Source organism: Monomorium pharaonis, chromosome 7 (genome assembly GCF_013373865.1).
Source record: "Monomorium pharaonis isolate MP-MQ-018 chromosome 7, ASM1337386v2, whole genome shotgun sequence".
Lineage (NCBI taxonomy): Eukaryota > Metazoa > Arthropoda > Insecta > Hymenoptera > Formicidae > Monomorium > Monomorium pharaonis.
Window position 1 is genome coordinate 11,142,388 of NC_050473.1, and position 24,624 is coordinate 11,167,011.

Consider the following 24,624-nt stretch of genomic DNA (forward strand, 5'->3'; position numbering starts at 1 on the left):
GGATGGCTTAAAACCGTGCTGCGTCCTAGAAAGAATGACGTTTACGGCTGTTTTCGTAGTGACGAATCAGTCACGAGGGAGGGTGGGCGCACACAAAAGTAACGACGCTGTCATTCTGTATCGTATAGATAGAAATTTATTAGACTCGCAACGCCTGTAGTATGTACAATTATAGTCTCGCTCGCTACACGTTAATTATATATACACAGGATCCTTTCGTCTAAGCGCGACTCGTATACTCATCGATATAACGCGTATGCGCATTAAAATATATTATGTACAAAAATACAAAAGGGAAAAGAAAAGAGAATAGATATTGGCACGCTCGAAACACACTCACGTAGGCAAGCAAAGCGCGTATCACATGGCTCAGATTCTCCGTTTCATCACCGGCAGTACAGGTTTCCAAAAATGGGACTGGCAGTGTACGACACGATGACGTACTTTCGCCGGTTTTGGTAATCATGGATGACACAGGTTGAACATACGCCAAATACATGGCGCAACAATAGGAATTCAGTCTTAACTTTTACAATATGAATAATTCACGCGATTTCTTACATGCACTCCTTATTCATTATACAAAAATGTCTTAAAAACATATCGCTATTTTAGAAATATATATTCTACATGTAATATAGAACTATATATTACATATGTATATATATTTCTATACACGCAGTATACATATAATTTATATATATATGTATATAAAATATACATATATATTTAAATAAAGTGAAATTTTAGAATTGTTTTATACAAAAATAATCACAACAGTAAGATTCTATCCTAAATTTTGACCGATATTTTGACCGATTTTACTCTTAATTATATAATTTTGAAGAGAAAAGTGATGTATGCTTGTTATTATTAGACTCTACTACAGCCATACATGACTGCTATAAAAACGCTTACATTATACGAGGACCTAAGTACTAGAATAATATATACACGCTTTCTTATATTAAAATCTCAATAGGAGACTTCAATATAAAAATTTCGATATGTTTTTAGAAATTTAATGGAGATAAAGCTCTTAATAGTAAAGTTCAGTCCTATCTTACAGCCAGTGAACACGCTCAATTAAACGTATCGCGTTAACTGAGTGTGAAAATCTTGTAGACAAATAATCAATTGACTAAATGTTGGCCTCTCTTCCGCTGACATCGCCCAGCAATACGCCATCACTGCGAACAGCTCGTCTGGACAGTTTATCGGTTGCGCCAACCTGTATCCCTCCCGGAGATAAGATGCCATCTCGAATGGATCCACTTCTCCATAGGGCTGTTGCGCCAACGTCGTTAGCTCCCACAATAAAACGCCGAACGCCCACTACAGCCAGATAAAATAACGTGATAAAAATGACATGATATAACATTTATCCTCTACGTGTCTTACATAATTAAAAAATGTACATAATCGTTATATGAACCGTAGTAAATGTAGAATAAAGATTTTAATTAAAACTTTGATTCAAAAAATAAGAAACAAGGAAAAAAGTATTAGATAAATTAGGTTGTATTTAATATTTATTTTTCTATAGTATTTTTTTGTTTTAACTCTTCTATGCGCTACTTACCACGTCGGAGGCTGTAGTGAAAGTCTTATTGAGTAAACTTTCTATCGCTAGCCATTTGATTGGGCGATTTTCGTTATCGCCGAGGCAGTGATAATCCTGTGGGAACAGATCTCTAGCCAAGGCGTTGTCTGTAATCTGTACTCTCAAATCATCGTCCACCCTGAAAAATAAAAATCGATGAACTTGAGTCGATGATCGTCGGGAAGTGATACGCGATTTCATTACCGCATCGTTATAAACGCTTTCCCTAAATGGAAGTCAGATAGATAGCAGCAATTAAAACCTTACAGTAATACACCGGTTATTAAGTCTACGCGCGCAATTAATTCGGTAAGGAGACGTAACGACTTTAGTACAGCTTTGTACAGCCATATAAAACCTGAAGCTGACCAGATTATATTGAAAGCGATATATCTAGCAGTAAAAGCTTTAAGGCTACTCAAAATTTATAGAACGCGTAAAAACAAGTCATCGGGAAAGTAATGTAAGATATGTTTAGTAGATATTTACGCTTTAGTGGAGATTTACGTCGTATTATCTTAGAAAGGCCTATAATGATTTATTGTTATTACTTACACGCAATTTCTGGCGGCCAAGTCTCTATGAACGATCCTCTTTCTATGAAGGTACTGTGCACCTTTGGCGGCTTGGAGTGCCATTTCGACAACTTCTTGCGTGGTGAGGGCCCTCGGAGGTCCTTCGTTACTAAACTTGCACCTCAATAAAAATCTCTTCATATTTCTGTAGCCCGTGTGCGGATACAATAGAAAAGGCGCGCTTCTGTCCTCAATGGAAACACCGAGGACCGGAAGTAATGCTGGATGACTGAGTCCATAGAGAACTAAACCTTCTCGCAGTAACAGGGCCACCTTTTCAAAACGAAAAAATTATATTAAACGTATCGTTTTGATGACATTTAAGAAAAATATTATTTCTTTGAAATAAATAAGATATTCTATATTTTCTTTTCATAAAGACAGTACAAATAAGATAGTCAATATATACATATATATACATGTCTATTTTATTTCTATAATGATTAATTATTCCTAAGAGTGTAATTTGAGAATCATTTCAAATTAACCTACTTGTGATTGGGATGCGTGTTCAGCAGCAGTTTTCACTAGTACGTCCTTCGGGGTTAGAGCGCCTTCTTCATGATAACTGCCCCTGTACACGCGCCCAAATGTTCCTTCTAATTCAATACTGAGGAGACGCACCCTGCATCTGTAACGCGGAGATTAATTATTTTACTCAATTCTGCAATTTTCAACATATATCTGCGCCATTTTTTTTTAATAATTAATTTTAAAAAAATCAAAAAGATCTATTTTTTATGACGCTTATTAAGTAAATAAACCATCTGTGAAAATGTATAATTTGCAAATCAGTTTTTATACGATATTTCGTTTTAATTTTGTTTGAAAATACGATTATCACCTTTGCACAGTGATTTCCTGGATTCTTTCATGAAGTTCTCTGTTAGGACGTTCATCCAATCTTCTATAAGACGATCCTGACGCTGCAGAGGTGGGTGGAGGTGTTTCCGGTGACAAAAAAGTTTGCGCAGGTCCCACTCCAGTGCCTCTTTCCATGCTGCACGCTGAACTTAGCCCTCTAGATTCCCTGCAATACATAAATCTTTTATGCATATTCAAAAACTCAGTCAATTATCCGGTTCGCTTTAGCGGGATGTTTTGCTTACTGAAGAGGATCTCGGTGTCTCCTAGTCTTCTTGTCGCGCACATAGTAAGCCATAATCAGGACGAAAACAGCCGCCATGAACGCACACGCGCAGCCAATCGCTACGTAGAAAATCTGACCGCCAGAAGTGGAGTCGGAAGCAGCGACTAAGACCTCCTCGGGCTCGGTGTAACTCTCTTTCTTCATACAGATCTTCTTTCGCTTGAACTCCAAGCTGGTGGTGTTCTTTCTCGATAGCGAGACGTTTATTCGAAGAACGAGGTCGACTTCTACATTGTAGGGTCCGCAATGCAATGACAAGGCCCACGTTTGCAAACCACCGACGGGTATCTCGCCAAACTGAGAGACATTCAGCGAACTGCTTAACACCGAAGGATTGCTGATATCCACGGACATCGTGTATGGCAGCTGAAAGAAGCCGAGGTATTCCATTAATTTGGGAAAAGTTTGAAATTTGGACGAACAGAAGAATTTAAAAAAGATTATGGCCAATAGATAAACATAATCGAATGAACAAAGTTGTATCGCGAAAGGTTTAAGAAAAGGCGCGCACTCGCGAGCATCGTACGAGCACGGATGTGAACTCGCGAAGGCTACGCAAAACAGACGGAACAATGTTTTGAAGGGTGTGAGGTTTAGCCGGCTACCGCTCCGTCATAATCTCAAGAACGTTGAACTATAATCTCGAACGTACCATTCTCGGAAGACAATTTGTGCTCAGCGAGAGTAAAGCGAGTCCAGAGGACTTGCGAGAGAACAAGAGTAGAAAGAAAACGGCGACGGAGGAGGGCGACGTGGGGTGGAAAGGCCGGTCGGAGGAAGCGGGGCTAGGTGATGCAGGAGCACAGCAGCGAGCTCGCGGCTGATTACTATAGCTCGCAGTGATGATCGGTTCCCGGCTGGCCACGAGGAGAGTACCTCGTCAACTTGCCGGCTTGTCGCTACTGCTGTCTAACGCTCTCCTGCGGTCTTTTACGGCCACGAGGATCGCGGTTGCCGCACTATGTGGCCAGCCAGGCAGTTTCTTCCAAATGGACTAGCGGATTTCCAGTTAAGCAACTAGATAGACGAGAGATGAGATTTTTTTGTGACAATTGGAATCCCAATTTATTTTCAGCCGGTAACTTTCTTGGAATATAAATTTGAAAATAAAGGAGAACAAATGTTTAATAGTAATTGAGAGGATGTAAACGGGGTAAAAGGAATATATGTAATTATAACGTATAATTATAACCGCGGACAATTAAAATAAAATATACTCGATTATCTGCACTGTTCTTGAACAATAAATGTACCGTGCAATTGCTTACGACAGATGATACGACAACGACATCGCAATGAATGGAACATATTTGAAAAAAAAAAGAAAAAATGCGCGGTTAAGGCTACCTTTGTCCTTTTGTAAAGGATGTCGATTTTTATATATAACTTTGGGAAAAATTCCCATATATACCGCGTGCGGCTCGCATAATGTAGCCGTAGTCTCTCGTTAATTTTCAAATCCGCCATATGCTTCATCCTCAATACAAACGACGTTGCGTGATGCGCGAGGGAAGGAAAATTGCTACCCGCGCTATACAAATATCCACCGCAGCGAACGTATAGGATCGGCGAAATTGAATGCGCTGGAGGATTCCCCTGATAATTCGATACGTGTACGACGCGTCGCGCGTCCGAAAACCGCTTTATCGAGACACAATTCCCGTAGGTTTGACGGACAGGCAGACTGGTTTAAGTGCCATTCAAGCCGCTCGGTTTTGCCGCGGAGGTGACGGATGTCTTTGCGTCGCTCGTCAGTCTTCCTCATCTCCTCTCCCTCAGCCGCTCCGCTCTTCCCTTCCCCAGTTGTCTCCTGTGCCGCCGAGACAACTGGAAGAAGTGGATGGACCACTTTGTCCCGCTCCTGGATCCATCCTTTTTTTCCGCGCGTCGTCGACGAGTCAATCGGACACCCCGCCGCATTCTGCCCACTTTTCGCCGCCACTTTGTCAATGTACCACGGATGTCGACGGCGAGCAGCGGGCAGAAGTGGTTTGCGAGTCGCTTCGCCGATGACTCATGAACGAGAGAAAGAGAGAGAGAGAGAGAGAGAGAGAGAGAGAGACGGTCTGGTTTCGATTTTATATCTCGCATGAATATGCAGCTGCGCGATTCTCACCGTCGTAACTATCACGCGGCGTCTGCCGCGTCGTTACATTAAGAGTAACATAAAATTAATTCGCACGGTAGGACGCCCGTTGGTTGTTTGTTCGCGGCAAAAGGTCGAACGGCGATTTTTTTAATAATATTAATGTCTTTGCGATGAAAATGAGGGAGAGTATCGATACCTTAGATCCAATGGCTTTTAATTAAAACGCGGAAAGAAATCCGAGACTGTTAATTGTTTTCTGATAAAACGAGCATCGTGATTTTTATCATCGCGCCAAGATCATAAACGTTGCGCAATTGTTCTCTCGAACTGGGAAGACTACGCCATTGCCGACGCGCCGAGAGAACTTGAAAAACTGAGAGGTACGATATGCCTCGATAATCCCGATAAGTACGGCGCGCCATAACGACGCGGGAGAAACGCGAATAAAGATCGGCTAAAGGTCTCGAAACGGGCTTGGACGGTGTGATCGCTGAACCCTGAAAAACGCTGGGGGTTCGTCAAATGAGATCCGTCGTCTTCTGAAGTGTTTTACGTGCGGTGACGCGAATTCCTACGTTAACGAGCAATTTCAGCATTTCTCAGCCGCGGGCGACTTTAATCCCGGCGAAGAAGCGCAAAGAGACGCGAGAGGAATGGAAGAAAAGTCAGTGGAACGTAAATAAGAGACATAGAAGCGCCCGCCGAGAATATTGTGCGCATAAATATCTTGCGCGTGGATAATTCTCGTCCCCACGCCGCAGCCGCGTATTATCCGCTTTTAAATTCTATATCTCTTCAAAAATCATTTTGCACTTGTTCTTGCGTAACACCTTAACAACACCGGGATTCCCTCCGACGAAAGTCGGAGGCGCCTTCTGCTCTAAATATTTCCATGGATTAACTCGTTTTAAAGTCAAATTTCTGCTTTACGAGAGTCATCCGGTAAAATTAATGCAAATTAAATTGGTCGGACTTTCAAAGTACTCGGTGCTCAACAATTGCATAGTTATATATCTTCATTTAAATTTTCACTATATCTTTACCACTGTGATATATTTTTACGACGCGGTCTGTATCTGTACAATTATACGTTGGCGTTAAAATATTAATGTCCGTATTATTTTATTATATGAACTTACCGGTCTACCGGCGATATTTTCCCACGTGAAATGGAGCTTGTGAATCAACGCTGGCACAGGAACGACGAACTTCATAGCGTACTCGTTTACAACACCTTCCCTCACATAAAATAATTCTCCATCCAGTCCTGAAATACATAAATTTGTCTTTCATTAAAAAAAAAATATATTTCTATAAAATATTTCTATTAAATTTCTCATGTTTATATAAATTGAAACGTGTAAATTATTTTTTTATAAGAATTAGTATGTTTAATATATTTGTAAATCTTTGAAATTTATCCAATTAATAGCGTGACTTGTTACGTTTAAAAGAAGCGGAATATTTATTTGTTCGTAGGTTTTATTCCCCTTCGTGCATAAAATATTATCTGATACAGAGTGGATGACTCACTCTGTTCCACTCGTGTTACAATTAACATAGCGTGCGTTTGGCTCACAAATCTGCAAGAGCAATGCGTATCGTGTGACTCCAGCATTAAAAATGTCTCCTTGTATATTTCAAGTGTCACGAAAATTTAACAAATATTCGAAAGTAAAGCTATATAGAGTGCTGTATAAATTATTATTTTTATCAATAGCAGAATTTAAATTAATTTTTATTAAAGTAAAGTAGAAACATTTTAAAATAAAATTTAAAAATAAAGACAGAGAGAATAGTAAGTTTATGTTTAAGTAATAAATCTACTCAATCAACTTGTTTACACTGAGTATATTATATAATACAACTTCATTTAAATAATTTTAATTAAATGTATATTAAGCTACTTAAAATTTATATAATAAAGCGAAATATTTACCTAAGCTACCTTTAAACATAAATTAACACCTGCGTACTTTGCTATACAGACGTAACAACAAATTACCGCGTGATGCGCATTCGCTTCGCTAAATTTTCACCCGTCCTACCTCGGACCCACGCTTAACACATATTATGCTACCGACGTGAAGGTTGGCGTGCAGGAGCTACAAGGTTACGAAGGTGGGCGAGTGAAGGTGGAGCATCGGGAAGTAAAGAAGGAGAATAATCTGCCGTGGAAGGGACCGGGACATGGGCACACATCGTGTTCTCCCTTAGCGAGGGCCTATCCTTTGCGGTTGTATCTGATAGCGTGCTTAACGAGGCACGAGTTGGATTTTTAAGTCACCCGAAGACAATGTGCCGCGCTGCCCCCACGATCGTGTCTTTGCCTTCGGTTTGCATGTGGGCTCGCTCGCATGGTGTCTCCCTGCTTCGCCTCTTTCTGTAGCCCCGCGGCCTTTACCGGTTTTCTGCATCAGATATCGTATACCTACGACCTCGGTACCGGTCGTTTTTGCGACCAGGTTCCACTCTCTCGCTCCGTCCCGCGCGGGTGGCCGTCTTGGCCGATTGTCGTAAAACGAACGAAAAACGACCCGTCGCGCGCGAGCGTCCCCTCGAAAAAAGTAAGTTTACTCCTGGTTCCGAAAAATTCACGAATCCTACGTTTTGAACTACCTGCCTCCGAAAAATCGATCTCTCTGTCGAGAATATCAACAGTGGCATAGAGAAGGAAGCCAAGAGAGGCAGGTGCGACTAATGCCTCTGAATAGCGAATGTTGGCGAATATAGGCAAACAGCCGTGAGGCATTTGTTGTTATTTCCTTTTAGAAATTTGCTGCTTTACGAATAATATACGATTCGATTCACAAGGATAAAGGTCTAACGGATATAATAATTAATTGCGCCTCGGTACGTTTCTACCGGATAATCCAATTCTCGCGCTTATACTCGCTGCGGGGAGTCTTATATGGTCGTTAATCCGGCGCAGTCCACTCCATTCCTCGCGCGTTGGAAGGTAAAGTGTAATCCTTCCGGCATCAAAGATAACTTTAGCACGTCATCGTCGTCTCTCCCCCATCGTCGCGTCGACGACGCACCGAGTATGACCTCGTTACCGCGGCTTGCCGCCGCCTCTTATCTAGTCAAGAAGGGTGCCGCCGGCCTCTTCGGCACTCTTCCCCTCGCGATTATGCGGGAACTTTGTAAGCGGGTGGAAGCAGGTCGCCGCATATAATGTACCAAAGATCCTTTGAAGTCTGCTGCGCCTACCGTGCGAGCGCGAGAGCCAGAAAGCGACGAGAGGGACGTGCGAGCCATGGCGGGGAAGGATAAGGAGAGGTTCAAAGAGGAAAAAAGCCCTTTCAGTAAAGGCGTCGACCCTTGCAACTGCTGCCAAGCACAATTGTCACGAGGGAATTGTACGGAACTACAGGCACCTTTTTTTCACACAACTTGCACCTACCATCCCGTCCACCGTCCGCCGGACCGTCAGCCGTGTCCGTTGATTCGGAATACGGAATTATTGCCACTTTTACGAGCCACGATGGCAGATAAGAAGGAGAAAGAATTTTTCAACCACCGTTGAATTTGGCCGGTCCATTCCTACCAGATAAAGATCTAGAATCTCTTTGGTATATTTTGAAGAAGGAACGACAGAATCTTTATATCTTAATACCTGGGTGGCTTTTTCACCAACAGGCAAAAGAAAATAGCTATTGAAAGAAAGAATTGATTAATAACGGTTATTATTAATCAGATTGCAAATCTGTGTAATCATTTCAACTAACAAGGGCTTGCTCGAGCGCGCAATCACATGGGAAGAGCTCGTAACATTAAACATTAAAATAAGCGAACCGGGTAAATAGTAAATAAAAGCTATTTCAAAACTTATGGAAGTACGATAGCCTGAATACTTCAAACTATTTGAAGAAGCCCATTGCGCCGCGGTGCATTCTCCAACTCGTTCAACTACTGTCTGGAGACGCAATAATTCTAAAGGAGTACTTTTTACTCTTCTTAAAAGAGCCGAATAGGCTCTATAAAAGAAAAATATGCTGCCAGGTACGCCGAGTGCAGCCGGAGAAATTTCACACGCCACGGTATTCTACACTGTCAAAATATGGCATTGAGCCACGTTGATGAGGTCGCCGAATAATAGAGCCGGATACCAGGGGTGAGAATAAGACGTTTAAAACAGTGAAGTATTATCAGGAGTGACCATGCGAGCTGTGAAGATCAAAAAGACTATAGAAAATTATGCTTTGAAGTAACAGCGACTTAATAAAACTTTATTATAATATGTGTAAAATTGAATGGTAGTTTGCAGATTGCATTTGTACTCGTGTTTTTTTAAACATGTGCAAGAATATGTATAACATTAACGTCTAAATCAAATCTAAGAAAGAAAGAATTTATTATTTAGAAAATCAGGCAAAGAAAATAAATGTGTAACACGATTTTTTTGTATATACATTGAAAAAATAATATTTAAGAGTAGTAGAAGTTTTATATGTCCGACATTTTTTAACTAGAATTTTCGAAATGTAAATATAGAACGCGTTCACGAGGCAAATGTGAAAATAAATCCCGAGCGAGGGCGTGTAGCGCGAAGGCGCGAAACGAACCGCGAAATTCTGCGGTGCGACGTGTCCTCTGCTGTCAAAATATGGCATTGAATGAAGTTGACGGGCGCAGTTTCGAGACTGGTCGTATAAAAGGCTGAACCTCGAAGTGCGGGCCCCATGCGGAATTGCCTTTAACGGGGTCTGCCACCGACCGGGGAAGGGGGGTGGGGAGAACCGAGAGGGGGAGATTCTGGGTCAGAAACCCAACACCTTCCGAATATGAAATCCGGTACGAGTATAACGAGATCCTCCTGTGGCGAGGTTCTTAAAAGCCCGGAGACCCGGAGCAGACGGGCGAGATATTGAAGGGGGAGAAAGAGAAAGAGAGAAAGAGAGAACGAAGAAGAGAGAAATGCAGATGGAGGCAGCGCAGGTCGGAGGAACAGGAAATATTGGATTCACGCGACGCCTACTCACAATGCCGCTCGCACGATTTTCAGTCGATTCCCGTTCCATGCCGTCGCGTCTCGTGCATCAATAGCATGAGCGACAGGTCGCTCGCATGGAGAGTACCTCTGTGCGTATAGGATCTCTCGAATAGATCTACTACCGAGTGTAACGAGATTATAGAGGAATTTATTCGTAAAAGCGAAATAAAACGCGACACGTTCTACGCGAAGGGACGATGCTATCGAAAAGGAATTATCGTTGCTATTTTTTTGAAATCGCATTTGTCACCGCGTCTTCGTTTTTAACTTTGTGGTATCGATTGAGGTATCGTTTCGCGCACGGAGAAATGCCTGTTTCGCGACATTTCCATTCTATTACGGCTCGCAGAATTGCATTCGTCACGTGCGTCGTGACGGAAAGCGCGATAAATCACCGATATTCCGAATCCCGGTTGCGGCCGCACGTTTCGCGACGAGCGCGAAGGCGCGTCGTGATTTACGGCAAATTCCGCCCCGCGCGTAGAAGACTGAGGTTTTCTCCGGAAAGTCCGGTGTTAACGTGCTCCAAAAATGATCCGCGAGCGAGGTTAACGACCAGATCAGCGCCAGCTGGCATATACCCGCCGATATCTCGGCCCGCCGCCTCCCGAGAGATCTAATAACGCGCTCGCGCCGGCTATGCGTGCGCGCCATGCCGTCGTGCGTACACGCAAATTTCATGTACACACCGGCGAAAGTGCGTACGTGTTGCCCCCGTATACGTGCCGCCGCTGCGCGAGATATTTTTCACTTTCGCCACCGTGCAGCAAACGACGACGTGGGCGTCTAGTAACGCGGGGTGACTCAGATGCCACGCCCTTCCTCCTGATTACGGATCCTTTTATCCGCGGCTTGGGAATAAATCTCCTCATCAAATATATCGATTTTCCGCATTAAGCGTCCCGGCGATCGAGTCAATCGAATTTTTTATTAGAGCGAGTCTCCCGCTTCATTATCCGGCTACATCTGGCAAAATTGCATTCCCATCCACATCGGATTATATGTATGTATGTATATCCGGGTGTGCGACTGCTGATACTTTTATGCTGAAGTAATCACCTGCCGCGCTCATCCATTCCAGCGAAAACACATGAATTCTGACACATCCTCGCGCGCGGGTACCTCTCACGCACACCACGCATTTCGCGGCCACATATCGCGAGGCTCCCTCATCCACGTGCAAGCCGAATGCATATATATAATGCAGGAGGCTGGCTGCTTAGCATATATCGAACGGCCTCCCTCCCTCTGTGCCGACAGGGGTCTCCTGAATAACCCATAAGTCCTGGACAACCCTGAGCGTCGTTTGTACACTCTCTCTCCTGCTGTCCTCCCTACCTCCTCAGCCAACGTCGAGTCCTCCTCTGTCTTTCAGCCTGCTCCCTGCTGTCTCCTCCATCCGCTTTCTCTTACTCCCTCAGCTCTTCTCCTCGGGCCGTAGGTTAAATCCAGGAAGGCGTAACTTCACGCGACATCAGTTATAATTCACTCCGGAGTAATGTTAAAGAGGAGCAAAGATAGGCAGAGAGAAAGAGAGAGAGAGAGAGAGAATGAGAAAGGGAAATTGAAGCGATCCATATAGGTAGGCTGCCGTTTCTGGAACCGCTCGAGGGACCCTCACGATATTCTAACGTTGCTTTACGATCCCCGGAAGGATTAGGGAAAAGTCGCCGGGCAGCCGTATTCCTTTACTTTGAAATCTGGCCCACGTCAATCGTAATACATCGACGGATTTACGAGGTAACGTGAGAGAAATGGGACGGCGCATGAATGTTTCACAATGACAAATTTATCTACATCTCTATTATTTTACGACATTATTTTTGAACGGCATGAAAAAAAAATTCATCCTGCAGGAGAACAATCCTAATGTCTGTCACAATTTTGTATTTATTTTATACATATAACCTATATGAAATATGGCAAAAGTACGGAGGTATAACATTTTTTACGTTTTAGATATATGCACATTCTGTAAACGTTATTTATCATCAAACCGCGAGTCATCCATTATGATCAGGAGTCCATTCTTACTGTGGTTACATTCAGAAGTGGCAAGTATTCCCCGAACAAAGCGCATCCCGGTGTGGAATAAACTCCGAATGGATCCTGCGAGCGATGCATCATGCATAACGACTGCGGTTTAGGTTTATTTGTCGAGAGGGGAGAGAATGGTAGCGAGAGGCAGGAACCAAAAGCAAACGTCCGTCGTGTCAGGACGTGATTCTGGCACATCGGGAGCTAAAATAATATTGTTCGCGAAGCGGGCACCCTTGTGGCGATTACTCGAGACGCGACTGTACAGTACATCGTTATCGGACACCAGCCGCGATCGTCGAGACGACTAAACAGGGGTTGACAGATGGGTGGGTTGATTGAGATGTCGTCGGCGCTACGACATATGGCAGCGCTAGCTGGCAATCAGGACTCGGACATGAAGAGGATTACGCGACGACTGGATTTATCACGACAGCAGGATCGAGCCTCCTCTACTCACCCTCTACTCTTCTCTCTCTTTCTCCCGTTAACATGTTTGTGCGCGACGCGAGATCGAAGAAGCTCGTTAAGAGACCAGATCCGCGAGGACATTGAGTTGAACGAGCGTGAGCCTTTTAGATCCGTTTCATACGGCTTTCTTCGGATTTAAATCCTTCGAATTGTCGACCGCATCACGTTGCACAATTATTCGGATTCATTTTCTGATTGCACATAGCAAACGTTTCTCAATTCTCTGAGATCCTTTTTTTCATTTCGATACGATTTTATTGTTTGCATTTTAATTTTTCAAGTCACAATCTTCCGATATAAGTTCTATTACGCGAACGATTGCATGAGCAATATGATTTGTGCTATTATCGTAAAAGTTATTTTGAGTCTTACAAATTAAATACAAATATACGAAACATATTTTGCGCTCACAAAAAGTAAAAAAAGTTGCGACTTAAATTAAAATCTAAATCAATATCTATAATTAGCGAAAAAAAATTGAATTTATTTTTTATTTTACACAACTATAGACGCTTTGCGCGCGCTATTTAACGTTTTATTTTTTTCAGCATCGCAGAAAATCGATGACAAAATCAGTAGCACGTCTTTTTTCAAAGTAGAATGATATTGACATTCAATATTATTCTTAAATCGTGATGTATAAGTCAAAGATATAAATTACTCGTACAATTACAAAATTACTTTCTAAAACATATTCCATTTTCTTTTTTCGTAATTCGCATCAAAAACGAGCGTTTTTGACAGTTGTAAAAAAACTGACCTAATGATACACGTGTTTCGCGAGCATTCCCCCCCCCCTCCGCGACGTCTCCGGAGGAATCAATCTTTCCGCAGGATTCTCCGCTGGCAGCGTAGAGCGATTGTCAAGCGCGATTTATCACTGCAGTCTGTCAGGGGACAACTCCTACGCGAGTCTTGAAAAGGAAGAAACGAAAGAGAGAGAGAGAGAAGAAGATGGAGGGAGAGAACGATGGATGTAAAAAACTCTCTATCCCCCGCTGTGGCAGCCGATGGGAATTCTGGAGTGGACTCCAAATGTGATGGCATCCCTAGGCCACAGGCACGCCGAAATTTTACCTACCGGCATGTTCCTCTTCCTGGCGCCGATGGCCCGATAAGGTCCGTGGAACACGCTTCGAATTTCGTCTGCTGTCACGACGATGACATCGAACACGACAGGACACTCGAAATGCAAACCCCTGGTAGTGCACGAGCTGCTCGACGTGGTCTATTTTTATTGTAACGCGCGACGGTCACGATAAGTCATCTGGAGGATTGCTTGACGCAACGCGACTTCGATGAGAAAAAAAAAAAAAGAAATGTTAATACCGAAATATAGCTTCGAGACCCCGATAACAGTTTGCGCTAAATCATAATCCTCTTACAGGCACGGCTGTTATTAAAGTATACGTCAAGATGCGATATTCGGATAAGAGTAAACGTGAACTTCGAGATCGTGCACCATGTTTATACTACGGCGTACTTTGAATGGAGACTTGTCGTTTCAAATGAGACACGAAAGAGGAAACCATTTCTCTTTCTACAAAATAAAGATATTTTGTGAAGTTTTTTTTTTCACGATCCTGAACGACAGCGGCTATCGCTTTAGGGACCCATTTGTCAAAAACTGTTTGTGGGTACGAGAAAGCAGGTTCGCGTTCGTACTTGCCGAGTCACCCTCTATAAGGGCCGATGATCCGTGGAATAGACGTTAGAAAAATATTTTCTCTCGGCAGGATTGTGACGTTAGTGCCGGAGCGAATGCGCGAGAGGACGAACGAATAGTCCGAAAGGACGACGGAGCGAAATGCTGGAATCACGTTCTTATATATTGAACTCGAGATGGGGCCATGTACCCACCAGATCTTTCGAGTGTTTTCCACGGAGGACCAGGAGAGAGAGACGGCGACTCATCTCCGAGGAGCAGATGCTCGTTAAGATCCTGTCACTCAGAACTCGCTTGGATGGAGGCTGCAGTGGTCTCGCGCGTGAACGAGGATTAAAAGATTCCCCGCAAGGATAACAGCGAGAAATTGATGGGTATTGCTGGTCGGTACGGAGCAATGAACGAAATATATAGACAACCTAGAGATAAAGAAACGAACGTGGCGACTCTCAATTAGTTGAAAATTAAATTTTGCATGCGAACCTCTTGAACTCTAAACTTTAATAAATTTATTGTTTTTCTTTTGGACATTTGCAGCTTGAAAGAAGTACCTAATTTTAATAATGCAAATTCTTTCTTTAGGAATTACGTGATATTGAATTAAATATAGAAAGCTTTAATTGCGGGAATGCGCAATACATAATGCAATTTCGTTCAATTTTTTTCGAACGTATTGTGATATAAAAGTGCAGCGTTTTTAATTATTTCCAGCATACTTTTAGCTTTGCGCACCGTAACGATGATCAAAGAATCCTATTTAATTTCGAGAAATAGAAAATGGGTCGGTAGCAACAGAGTTTTCTCGCGATGAATATCCTGCACGAATGCGGACCTTTGTGCTTTCCGTGATAATTCTCAAGAGAGAAGATTCTCTCTAAGGGCAGCGAATTGGGGTGCACTCGTTTCACCCCACGTCTCTGAAAACCTTCGGGGCAAACGAAAGTCCATTCCATTATGCGATGATTCGACTGATAATACTAACTTGACACGATTACGAGTTGTATTCTACTTCTCTATACGAGAATTGCAATTTGGAAAGTGGTGTTGGAAATAAATATTCATATGCAATATATCTTTTGGATAACATCAACTTTTGTTATTATATATTCAAAAATCTACAGTAATAAATTGTAGAAAAATGATTTAAGATAAATAATTTATTAAAACACAATTTAAAAGAGTTTTAGAATAAACGTAAATCGATTAATTTAATTAAAATAAAGTATGATAGTAAGAAATAAAATTATAGGCGATTTTTCGGAATTTCTGAACGGAATTCATGTATTTTTTGGTTCGCAGGAAAATACGACCGCACATATTATTTGGGAATAAAATCCAACTTGTCAAAGCACCTTTAAACATCTTGCATCTCGTCTTTGTGAGAAAGATAACAAATGTCAAAGAATCGAGAATCGGCAAATCATGTGCAGGTTGTTTTTTCTTCCCGAGGATTTTCTTCTTTCGCTCCAAAACAAACAAAAGCCAGAGAGAGAGAGAGAGAGAGAAAGAGTGCCCGGCATTCTGCCATCTCTCTCTTACTCCAGGCTTCTTTTCTACCTCGGGAGAAAATCCACGGGGGGTTCCGTTTCTTCACCCCACAACGGTGTCTCATGTAAATGTCCCACTCATACAACGACGGACGCGGCCCTGACGCATACATTGAACGACGCCGAACGAGCGAACGAGCCCGCGCGCGCGCACACACACACACACACACAAGTGAAAACTTAAGGCGCGGATCTTAACGAGGAGCCGAAGATTGATGCGGACACGGGCGCAGCATCCGCCCGGACCCGGTCCATCCTGAAATCGTACACGCGCGTTTCCTGTCTACCCCTCTCTCGTACCTCATCACTCTCTGTCATTCGCGCAGCATAGGTAGATAGATGCATCGCCGGCGCGTCGGTCGTCGTCGTCGTCGTCGTCGTCGTTGCACCATCCCTCTTTTCGCTCTTCGCACAGCGCATTGATCATTATAAATCTGTAGTCTCGCGTTCTCGCTCCCACGCGTCTCTCAGCAACGGCGAATGCGGGGCCTCATCGACCATCGTGATATTTATCGCTACCGTTCAACGGTGGCCCCATCGACTCGTTCGCGATTAATGCCACGTCGTTATCACGGGGCACGCATCGACGGCGAGCACGGCCACACCAATCTCTACGCCATTGTACGAGCATAAACGTTTTCACGGGGCCCCGGTCGGGGCCTTTGAAGCGGCCCTGCTCCACGGGTAACATCAAGATGGGCCTGTCAGGCCCTAACTAGCTAAGGTCGAGCCCAAGCCGGACTCACACGAACGAAGAGAGACGCCTCGGGCCGAGCTGTACGCTGTTTTCGTGTTTTGACACGGCCTTCTGACGGGTGACGCTCGTTCAAATCGGTGTATTTAATGTATTTGTCGCGCTATTTATCCCGTAAACAAATACTACACTGCTTCATTGCGTAATGAATAAATTTAAACCCTAATAAGTTAATGATATATTTTTAGACAAGAATAAGTTTTTGACAGTATAGTGCATTGAAAAATTACTGGAAATATTTAAAATCGATCTCAAAAAGCGATAACCCTTGTACTATAAAAAAAAAAGGACATTTCGAAGGTTGGGAAATAATTATCTGTATTAATTTGTATCCGTTATACACATGGCAATCAGGTACGACGCGATGGAAAGACGAGAACGGCAATATCGAATTGAATTTATGGTCGACAAGGCGATTATTAAACAGCCGGGGACGGACAGTCAGTCGCCGGAGTCCGGAGAAGCGAAATTATGTCGCAACAAAATAATATGACCGACGCATTAAAACGACAGCGACGAAAAAGGCGGAGAGCCGGCGTAAAATAAAATGATTATTTGTATCTTACGGGGAATAAATGGAGAAACGAAAGTATCCGTCCTCTTCCAACGCCCGCGATGACGGCGACGGACACGGCGGGTAACACGATCGCGAGTATCGATCGGCGATTAAACGTAATTTACTTCGCGCCTTGAGCAGCGTGAAATCGGAGAGGGAAGGATGTAACTTGGTACCGGTGAAATCCCGACTTATCTTATCCAAGTTTAACGCTATACGATCCCACGGACACGGTGGTGGTGGTGGTGGTGGTGGTGTACGTGCGGGCCCCACCGCGCTTCCCAGATAAGTCCCAAATTTTTAAGACCGTGTCTTTGCCACCTGCTTACCACTCGCGGTGCAATTTATTGTCCGCCATCGTGAACCGGGAATTTATACCGCGGACTGGCCGCTTCTCTCATATTCAATACCACCGACGGTTGTTCTTCCTTTTTGTCGTCGATTATGCGCGGGTAACCGTTCGGAACCGATCGAGATCGATTTCTTCGACCGCGATCGATCGTGAGGAACGGACGGAAGAAACAGGAAACTCTATAGCGAACACGGAAACTGGAAACCACCTTGCTCCACGGGGTTTGGAAATCCCGAGGCCCATATGGACTGCGAAGCCAAGAGCCGTTTTGAAATCGGTATCAGGGGGTCCATCTGAGGGCTGGCCTTCTACCTCGGTACCTCGGGACTAAACGAGAAAAAGGAGAAGGCATGGAAAAAAGGCAGCCGAGAGGGGATCGAGGGGTGAGGAAAGGAAAAGGGGGGGAAAGGGGAAGACGGTAAGAGGGAATGAGAGAAAGAGACAAGCGACTCTGGCGAGAGAACAAAACGAAGAGGAGTGACTGTCGATTATTCGGTGTCTAAACAAACTAGAGCCGGTCCTACAAGCGCGGCGTGGCGCGGCGCGGCGCGGTACGGCGCCCCACGCCGCCGTCGCTTTAACAAGGACCTCGTTATAATATTTTATTACGCCTCTCGTATATTATAATGCCACGCTGCGCCGTGTCCGAGGTTTCCTGCGGACGGGCGAGGTCGAGGAGGTAGCTTTCGCGCAGTCATGTGTAGCCGTAGAAATTTACTGCTGTGTTTCGTAGAAGGAATTGGGTACCCATACATTTCGACTTCGACGGGACCCATTCTGATCGGAGCGAGGAGCCCCATGATTGAAAACGCCGGTAGAATGACTTATCACGTTGTCAGAGTCGGATCCGCATGTATTGACGAGAGTGTATCTTCGCTTTCGAGTCGCTGGCTCAAACGAGCGGGCTGTGCAAGTTTCCGACACCGCCACGCGTGAGCCTCGAAGAATGCGACTCCACCCGGCTTGAAACGTCTATTAATATCTATTTACATTAAATCGGTACGTCGCGTCGCGTTTCCTTCGCCGATTCTATTAACGCTGTCACTACAAAGTGACGCTATTCGCTATTCATACATTCGACACGTATCTGCCAGTATCAGTTTATAAACTCTTTGAATATAAAGATATCGACGGAGATATTTGCCATCGTGCATAGCCCCTTAATTATTCTTATCGTTTTGACAACTAAAAGTTAGATAAATATTTTTTTAATTAATTGAAACTGTCGAAAATTAAAGACTAAATTTCTTCGTTATCTATTTTAAAGATTACGATTATTTAAATTATACATAATAACTACAGTACTGCAGCGTGATCTTAATAATGCAGTATCTTAATAATTCATTTAATTTTACAGTGGTATATTGCATTATTGGCCGAACGTTTGTGCTGCAATGAGGTCAATGAGATTGCTGTGACAGATACTAATACACAGAGCTACAATAAACGGTGTGGCCAATTGCAACCACGCAATTTCATGGCTTTAGTCATAAATCTTTATCTTTAATTACAACGCATCATTTGCGTGATTTAAAACGCTCGACGATTGCGCCTCTGATGCCCCTCGCGTTGTAATAAATTATCGAAGTGGAAACAATATAACTCGCCGCATAACCGCTCGTTTTGCATTATTACCGTTACGTCATTCTCTCTCTCTCTCTCTCTCTCTCTCTCTCTCTCTCTCTCTCTCTCTCTTTCTCGCAATATTGCAGTTATGCTTTACTCGATATATCGCTGAATCCGCATTAAAGCATTTTAAAGACGATTATCAATCGTCTCCTAACAATGATATCTTTACATATATTTTTTTATAATAGATTTTCAAGACTTTTTTTATTGTTTACCAGTTTTAAAATTTTGCTCGTTAAATTTTGTTCCTTCTATATGGAGCACGGTACGTGTATTGCAACTCGAATCGTGTGTAGTGCGTTCATCCAGCTTGCACGCGACGAGATTCCCGTTGTTGATGACAATGAGTTTCTGGGCGCAGTCGGCACGTCATCGTACAACTCCGACGCGACGCGTGCGAAACGCGCTGGAGATGCCAATCGAGAGGCGAAACGTGCAATCCTACGCGCGAACGCACTTCCCCCCGAGGGCTATCCTGAACGGGTTCAGGTGTCGTAGGGTTCGTGCGTCACTCTGTGTGTATCCCCGCGTCCGTGCCCTCCCCCCCCCTCACCCCTACGATAAGAGGCAACGAGGCGAATGCTTTTCGCGGTCCAACGGCTCGAAAACGAATTACCCTCCGTCGTGGAAGTTATCGAGGAAATATTGGAAAGCCCGCGCCGTTACTCGCCTCACGAGTGGCCCCTATTCGTTTCCGGGCGCGACAATTCGTGTGCGCCGGGCTGAGCAACGATTTCTGACTAACGCGTGGCCTACGAATGAAATTCGACGAGAGCGCGCGGTGGCGATAAGGAGGATCGAAAGCGTGAGAATGAAAAACAGTCGGGCAGATCGGGGAATGAAAATGGCTCTATCGCGCTCGATGGATGGCGACGTAAGATTACATTGCGGAAAACGAAGTGCGACATTTATTCTTTGTAAACGTATCCTCTTAGAATGCATTGTGTAAAATTCGCTTGTGCGTGCGGCTTGAAACAGAATCCAAGTTTTTTAACCATCCGTGAAAACTCTTTACGCGTACATTCCAATATTTTTTTTTTCTCATAAAAGGGATGTTAATATAAATGCAACGTTTATTTCTAAAAATCTTTTTAATTCGAACAATTATTTCACAAATTATTTTACAAAAATATATTCAAGAAACGCGAAATAAATTTCAAGGATAACAAGCAAGCTATTTAAACTCAATTTATAAAAATACAATTGCGCGAAGAATTAGCACAGCTCAGTGAAATCAATTTCTTCGCGGAGACGAGACGGTAAACAGAAAAGCAGATTGATGCTCGATAAATGAAAGGTTCTATTCATCTTTTAAATATCTTGGTCGGTGTTAGATAGCTTGCGGCTATAGATAGCTTCGAATTCTCTCGCAACGCAATTCCAAATGTTTGATACGACGAGTCCGTAATATCGCGGCGAATGTTTCAATGTGTGTATCTCGTTTCGCTATTGACATTTGTTGATTATGCTTCGTGACGCACGGTATGCTTCAATTACGGTACGTAGTTAACAAAACAAACGCGGGTACGACGATGGCAATTATTTATCGTAGTAGTTTGCAGCTTGGCACGATAACACAAGCTGACAATTATCTAAAGTCCAATACTCAATGCACCCTAAGCGTTTATTCTCGCATCCGAAATAGATTTTCGATGATTGCTTCATTTCTGATAACAAACGTGCGGGGCTTTAAAAAAAAAAAGGAACGTGGATCCGCTGTTACTTCATCGCAAACAGCCTTGTTTGCCGCAACGCTGCCCGTTCGAATTAAATCACTACCGATATAATAGGGCCGTTAACAGTCCCTATCCGATAATTGCGCGTGCTACGTTGAGAATAACCACAAAGTGGAAAACGATCGCTTTAAAAGGGAATTCCGATACGAGATATGCGTGACGGCCAATTTTCCTGTTCTCAAGTCGTCCCTAACCGGATTTATACTTGAAATTATACCGGTTTCGTAGTTATTACTGTGCAGCACAGAAATGAGGCACACGAATGAAGTGCGAGATTTTGCTCTCGTTGAAGGAATACGATTAACACGTAACCTCGGCAGAAATTGATGTTATTATCTACTTCAACGAAAATGTAATTCTGTAGTTCGTTAGGGTATAGTCGATACTTGTCGATGCTTGTCGAATGTAATATCTTTTGCATTTTTATTTAAAGCTCTATTTTTTTATACGCCGCGTTATACGAAGGGATCGCGCCACAGACCATAAAATTAGATACTTCGGGGTGACATGATTATACAACATTTACATACTGTTTTTCTCGCAGCTTTTTTATAAAATATAAAACGTATTTTTAATCGTTGCGTTATTGTGACACGTGATGCGTAAAGAAAGTACGCTGATACATTAAACAATGTGTTCGAAACAGCAATCAAAGGATGTAAAAAAGAAACAATCTAGACGTTCGAAAATAAACTGCAGCAATGCATAAATATTTGAAAGAAGATAATAATGTATAAAATATATAGTTCATTGGTTTGCGATTGGTTATATTTTTGTTAAACGACACTTTAGAAGTTTGTTCAGTCTCTTTGTCTAAAAACAACAGTTTTATTTTATTAAGCAATCTCTTTAAAGATCTTTAAACATTTTTGTAGACTTTATAAATTGCTTGCTTTCTTTCATCTGCTAATATTTAAAGAAGCCTGTAAAAAAAGATTTATAAGGACTTTTTGTATATTATTGCAATTTATTGTGCGCATATATATGCCCGTAGTGCTATTTTGAAATGAATATACCCTTTGTAGACTCTTGCGTGCGATTAAAGTTTCGAAAATTTATTAGCGACATCAATTCCTATATTACTTTGAAGTATATTGAACTCCATTTTATTGCGCAGACAGCGGCACGATTGTCCTTTTTGCTCTTTTATTAGATACTACTATCTTGCGTGGAGACGAGAGAAGTTTAATGTTATGCATCGAAGGAAACTGCATACAATAATGCATGTCCATATCGCAGCGCAATTTCTCTTATTGCCTACAGTGATGCTTCTACTTATCTCAGTCACTAAACTTTTTTGAATTAAATCTAAACGTTAAAAACAACGTTTGAATATCTGATTAGCCAGTTGTTCAACTAATGAGTGCAACTTTATCTTACAGTTCTTTTCGAAATGATTCTAATATGTTCAGGATCGAATTGAATTGAAGAAAGAAAAATTAATGTCATAAAAACATACTTATGTTATCTTTTAATCTCTCTCTTTTTCTCCCTCTCTCTTTCTCTCTTTCACCTAACAAATCAATGTAATTTATCTTAATCAAAACGTACGTAGGAACAAAGGAGAGAGCGAGAACAACGATTGCTTCATTATCGAGGCACTGCATTCATGGGTCTTCGTTAAACGGCGTAGCAGGACAATAACTGGCGAAACGGCTGAACGAATACCGTACGCTCCTACTCTCTCTCTCTCTCTCTCTCCCTCGCCGTACGAGTCTTAGAAAGATGAAGCAAAAACGTTAGCTTACCCAGCAGTTTGTGAACCTCCGCGTGGCTGAGGAAGAGATTGAAGTAGCTCGCTGCCGGCCGCGCGACGACGAACAGCAGTATCACAAGTCGACAGAGCATCGTGGCCGCCACGTGACGTTCGACGTAACTCGTATGTGTGTGTGTGTGAGTGCGTGTACGCGTATTTACGTCCGCACGCGAGAGCACAGCACACTCGTTATGAGTCGTTCATATTTCGCGCGGATGCAAATCCGCGGATCGCGACGAGGGTGGTGGGCGGCGAATCGCTCCGCCGCGTGTGCACGTGACGTGCTCCTCTTTTTTTTTTCCCGCGTGCCGCTTGCGAAAACTCCGCGCGAAAACGCGCGCCGGCTCCCGCGTTTGACAGCTCGCTCCGTACGCGCACAGCCACGGCGGTGTCGCGCACGTTTTACATCCGACGCAGGGGCACTCCCACACGCGGCGAGAAACCCGACGGGGCTTCCAGGTTCTGCGTCCCGGTGTCCCACGGGCTCCGACGTGAGAGAGGCGCGGCGTCGTACGACGGGATCGACCGGACGGCGCGTCGACACGGAATGCGGTGCGAGAGCGGAGCGGAACGACTCATCGAGAGCGCGCGACGGCGTACCTGCCTCGTGAAAGCCACAACCAGTTGTGTGCTACCATCGCCATGGGTCGCGTCTGGGGTCGGAGCAGGCCTGTGTCTGCTCCGAGTGCGGCCGAGTCTGCCCGAGACTTACCGAGGTCCACCTACGAGGGAGCCCAACGTTGGCTTGGCCGTGGGTCCAGGAAAGATCGAACAGCCGCGCTCTCTCGAACGAGACCGGAATTGAATTTGAAATTCACCGACGGCAATATCGCATGGTCGCCTGGTAGCCAAACGCAACCCTTTCCATTGTTGTCCGCGACTTGTGGCTCAATTCAGAGTAGCGAGCGAAAAAAAAAGTCGAAGTCATTTTGCGAGAGGGTCCACCTAGAACTATAATTTGGAACGTGCGTGTCATCTATCACCTGCTAACTGCAGCTGCAGTTTTGTAATTTGTCGATTGTTAATTGTCGACCTTTAATCATCGTCGATTTAAATCTACGTGAGAGCACGTGCAACGTGCTCTGAATTTTGATGAAGTATTGATCAACATGATTTCTATCTTTCGATCGAATGTTAAAACTGAATTCTAAAACAACACGCGGAATTAAATATCGAAGCAAAACACGTAAGTAAAAAGACCTTCAAGACCGGAATAGAAAACCGTCTCACTGAGGTTTCTTTTACTCAAATTAAGTTTCTAATTTTTTTTCCGATCATTTTCACCTTCAGTGAAAACGGTCTGAATAAAATCTGATTCTTGAAATATTACACTGAGAGCAAAAAATAGTTGCATTTACCACAATTTATAGTTATTTTTGGCCGTAACAATATTTTTATAGTTAAATTAACAATATAAATTATAGTTAACTTAACACTATATTATTGTTACTATAGCTATATGTTCATACAACCATATGTATGGTTAAACGTGCCATAATTGTAATGTATGTATGGTAGAAATTATTATAATTTATAGTAAACTTTTTAGTTTATAGTAAAATTTTTACCCTGTTTGGCACAACTATACATATATGGTTATTTACACTAACATTATAGCAATAATAACTATAAAAATGATATTTGCAACTATAATTATTTTACTATGCAATTATAGCTGCAAATACTAGACACTTCTCTCAATGTATA

The 24,624-nt window shown here is 43.1% G+C and overlaps 1 protein-coding gene across 1 annotated transcript; it reads right to left on the bottom strand.

The window, feature by feature from the left end:
* Nucleotides 1–113: 113 nt before the first annotated feature.
* On the bottom strand, nt 114–23,569 carry LOC105836566 (tyrosine-protein kinase Dnt). The gene is made up of 8 exons (XM_012680674.3): nt 22,910–23,569; nt 6,557–6,684; nt 3,288–3,694; nt 3,023–3,208; nt 2,671–2,809; nt 2,159–2,451; nt 1,583–1,742; nt 114–1,335 (listed from the first exon to the last, which is right to left on the bottom strand). The coding sequence occupies exons 1-8, from the start codon at nt 23,007–23,009 to the stop codon at nt 1,087–1,089; spliced, it is 1,662 nt and encodes a 553-aa protein (XP_012536128.1). The 5' UTR covers nt 23,010–23,569; the 3' UTR covers nt 114–1,086.
* Nucleotides 23,570–24,624: the final 1,055 nt, after the last annotated feature.

What these genes read in the sequence shown, in the direction of transcription:
- LOC105836566 (XM_012680674.3), bottom strand. Translation starts at nt 23,009, where the DNA reads ATGCTCTGTCGACTTGTGATACTGCTGTTCGTCGTCGCGCGGCCGGCA. An exon ending in CAGGAAATCACTGTGCAAAG is followed by an intron (nt 2,810 to 3,022) that starts GTGATAATCGTA and finishes TCCGCGTTACAG; the next exon opens with ATGCAGGGTGCGTCTCCTCA. An exon ending in TTGGCCGCCAGAAATTGCGT is followed by an intron (nt 1,743 to 2,158) that starts GTAAGTAATAAC and finishes TTTATTTTTCAG; the next exon opens with GGTGGACGATGATTTGAGAG.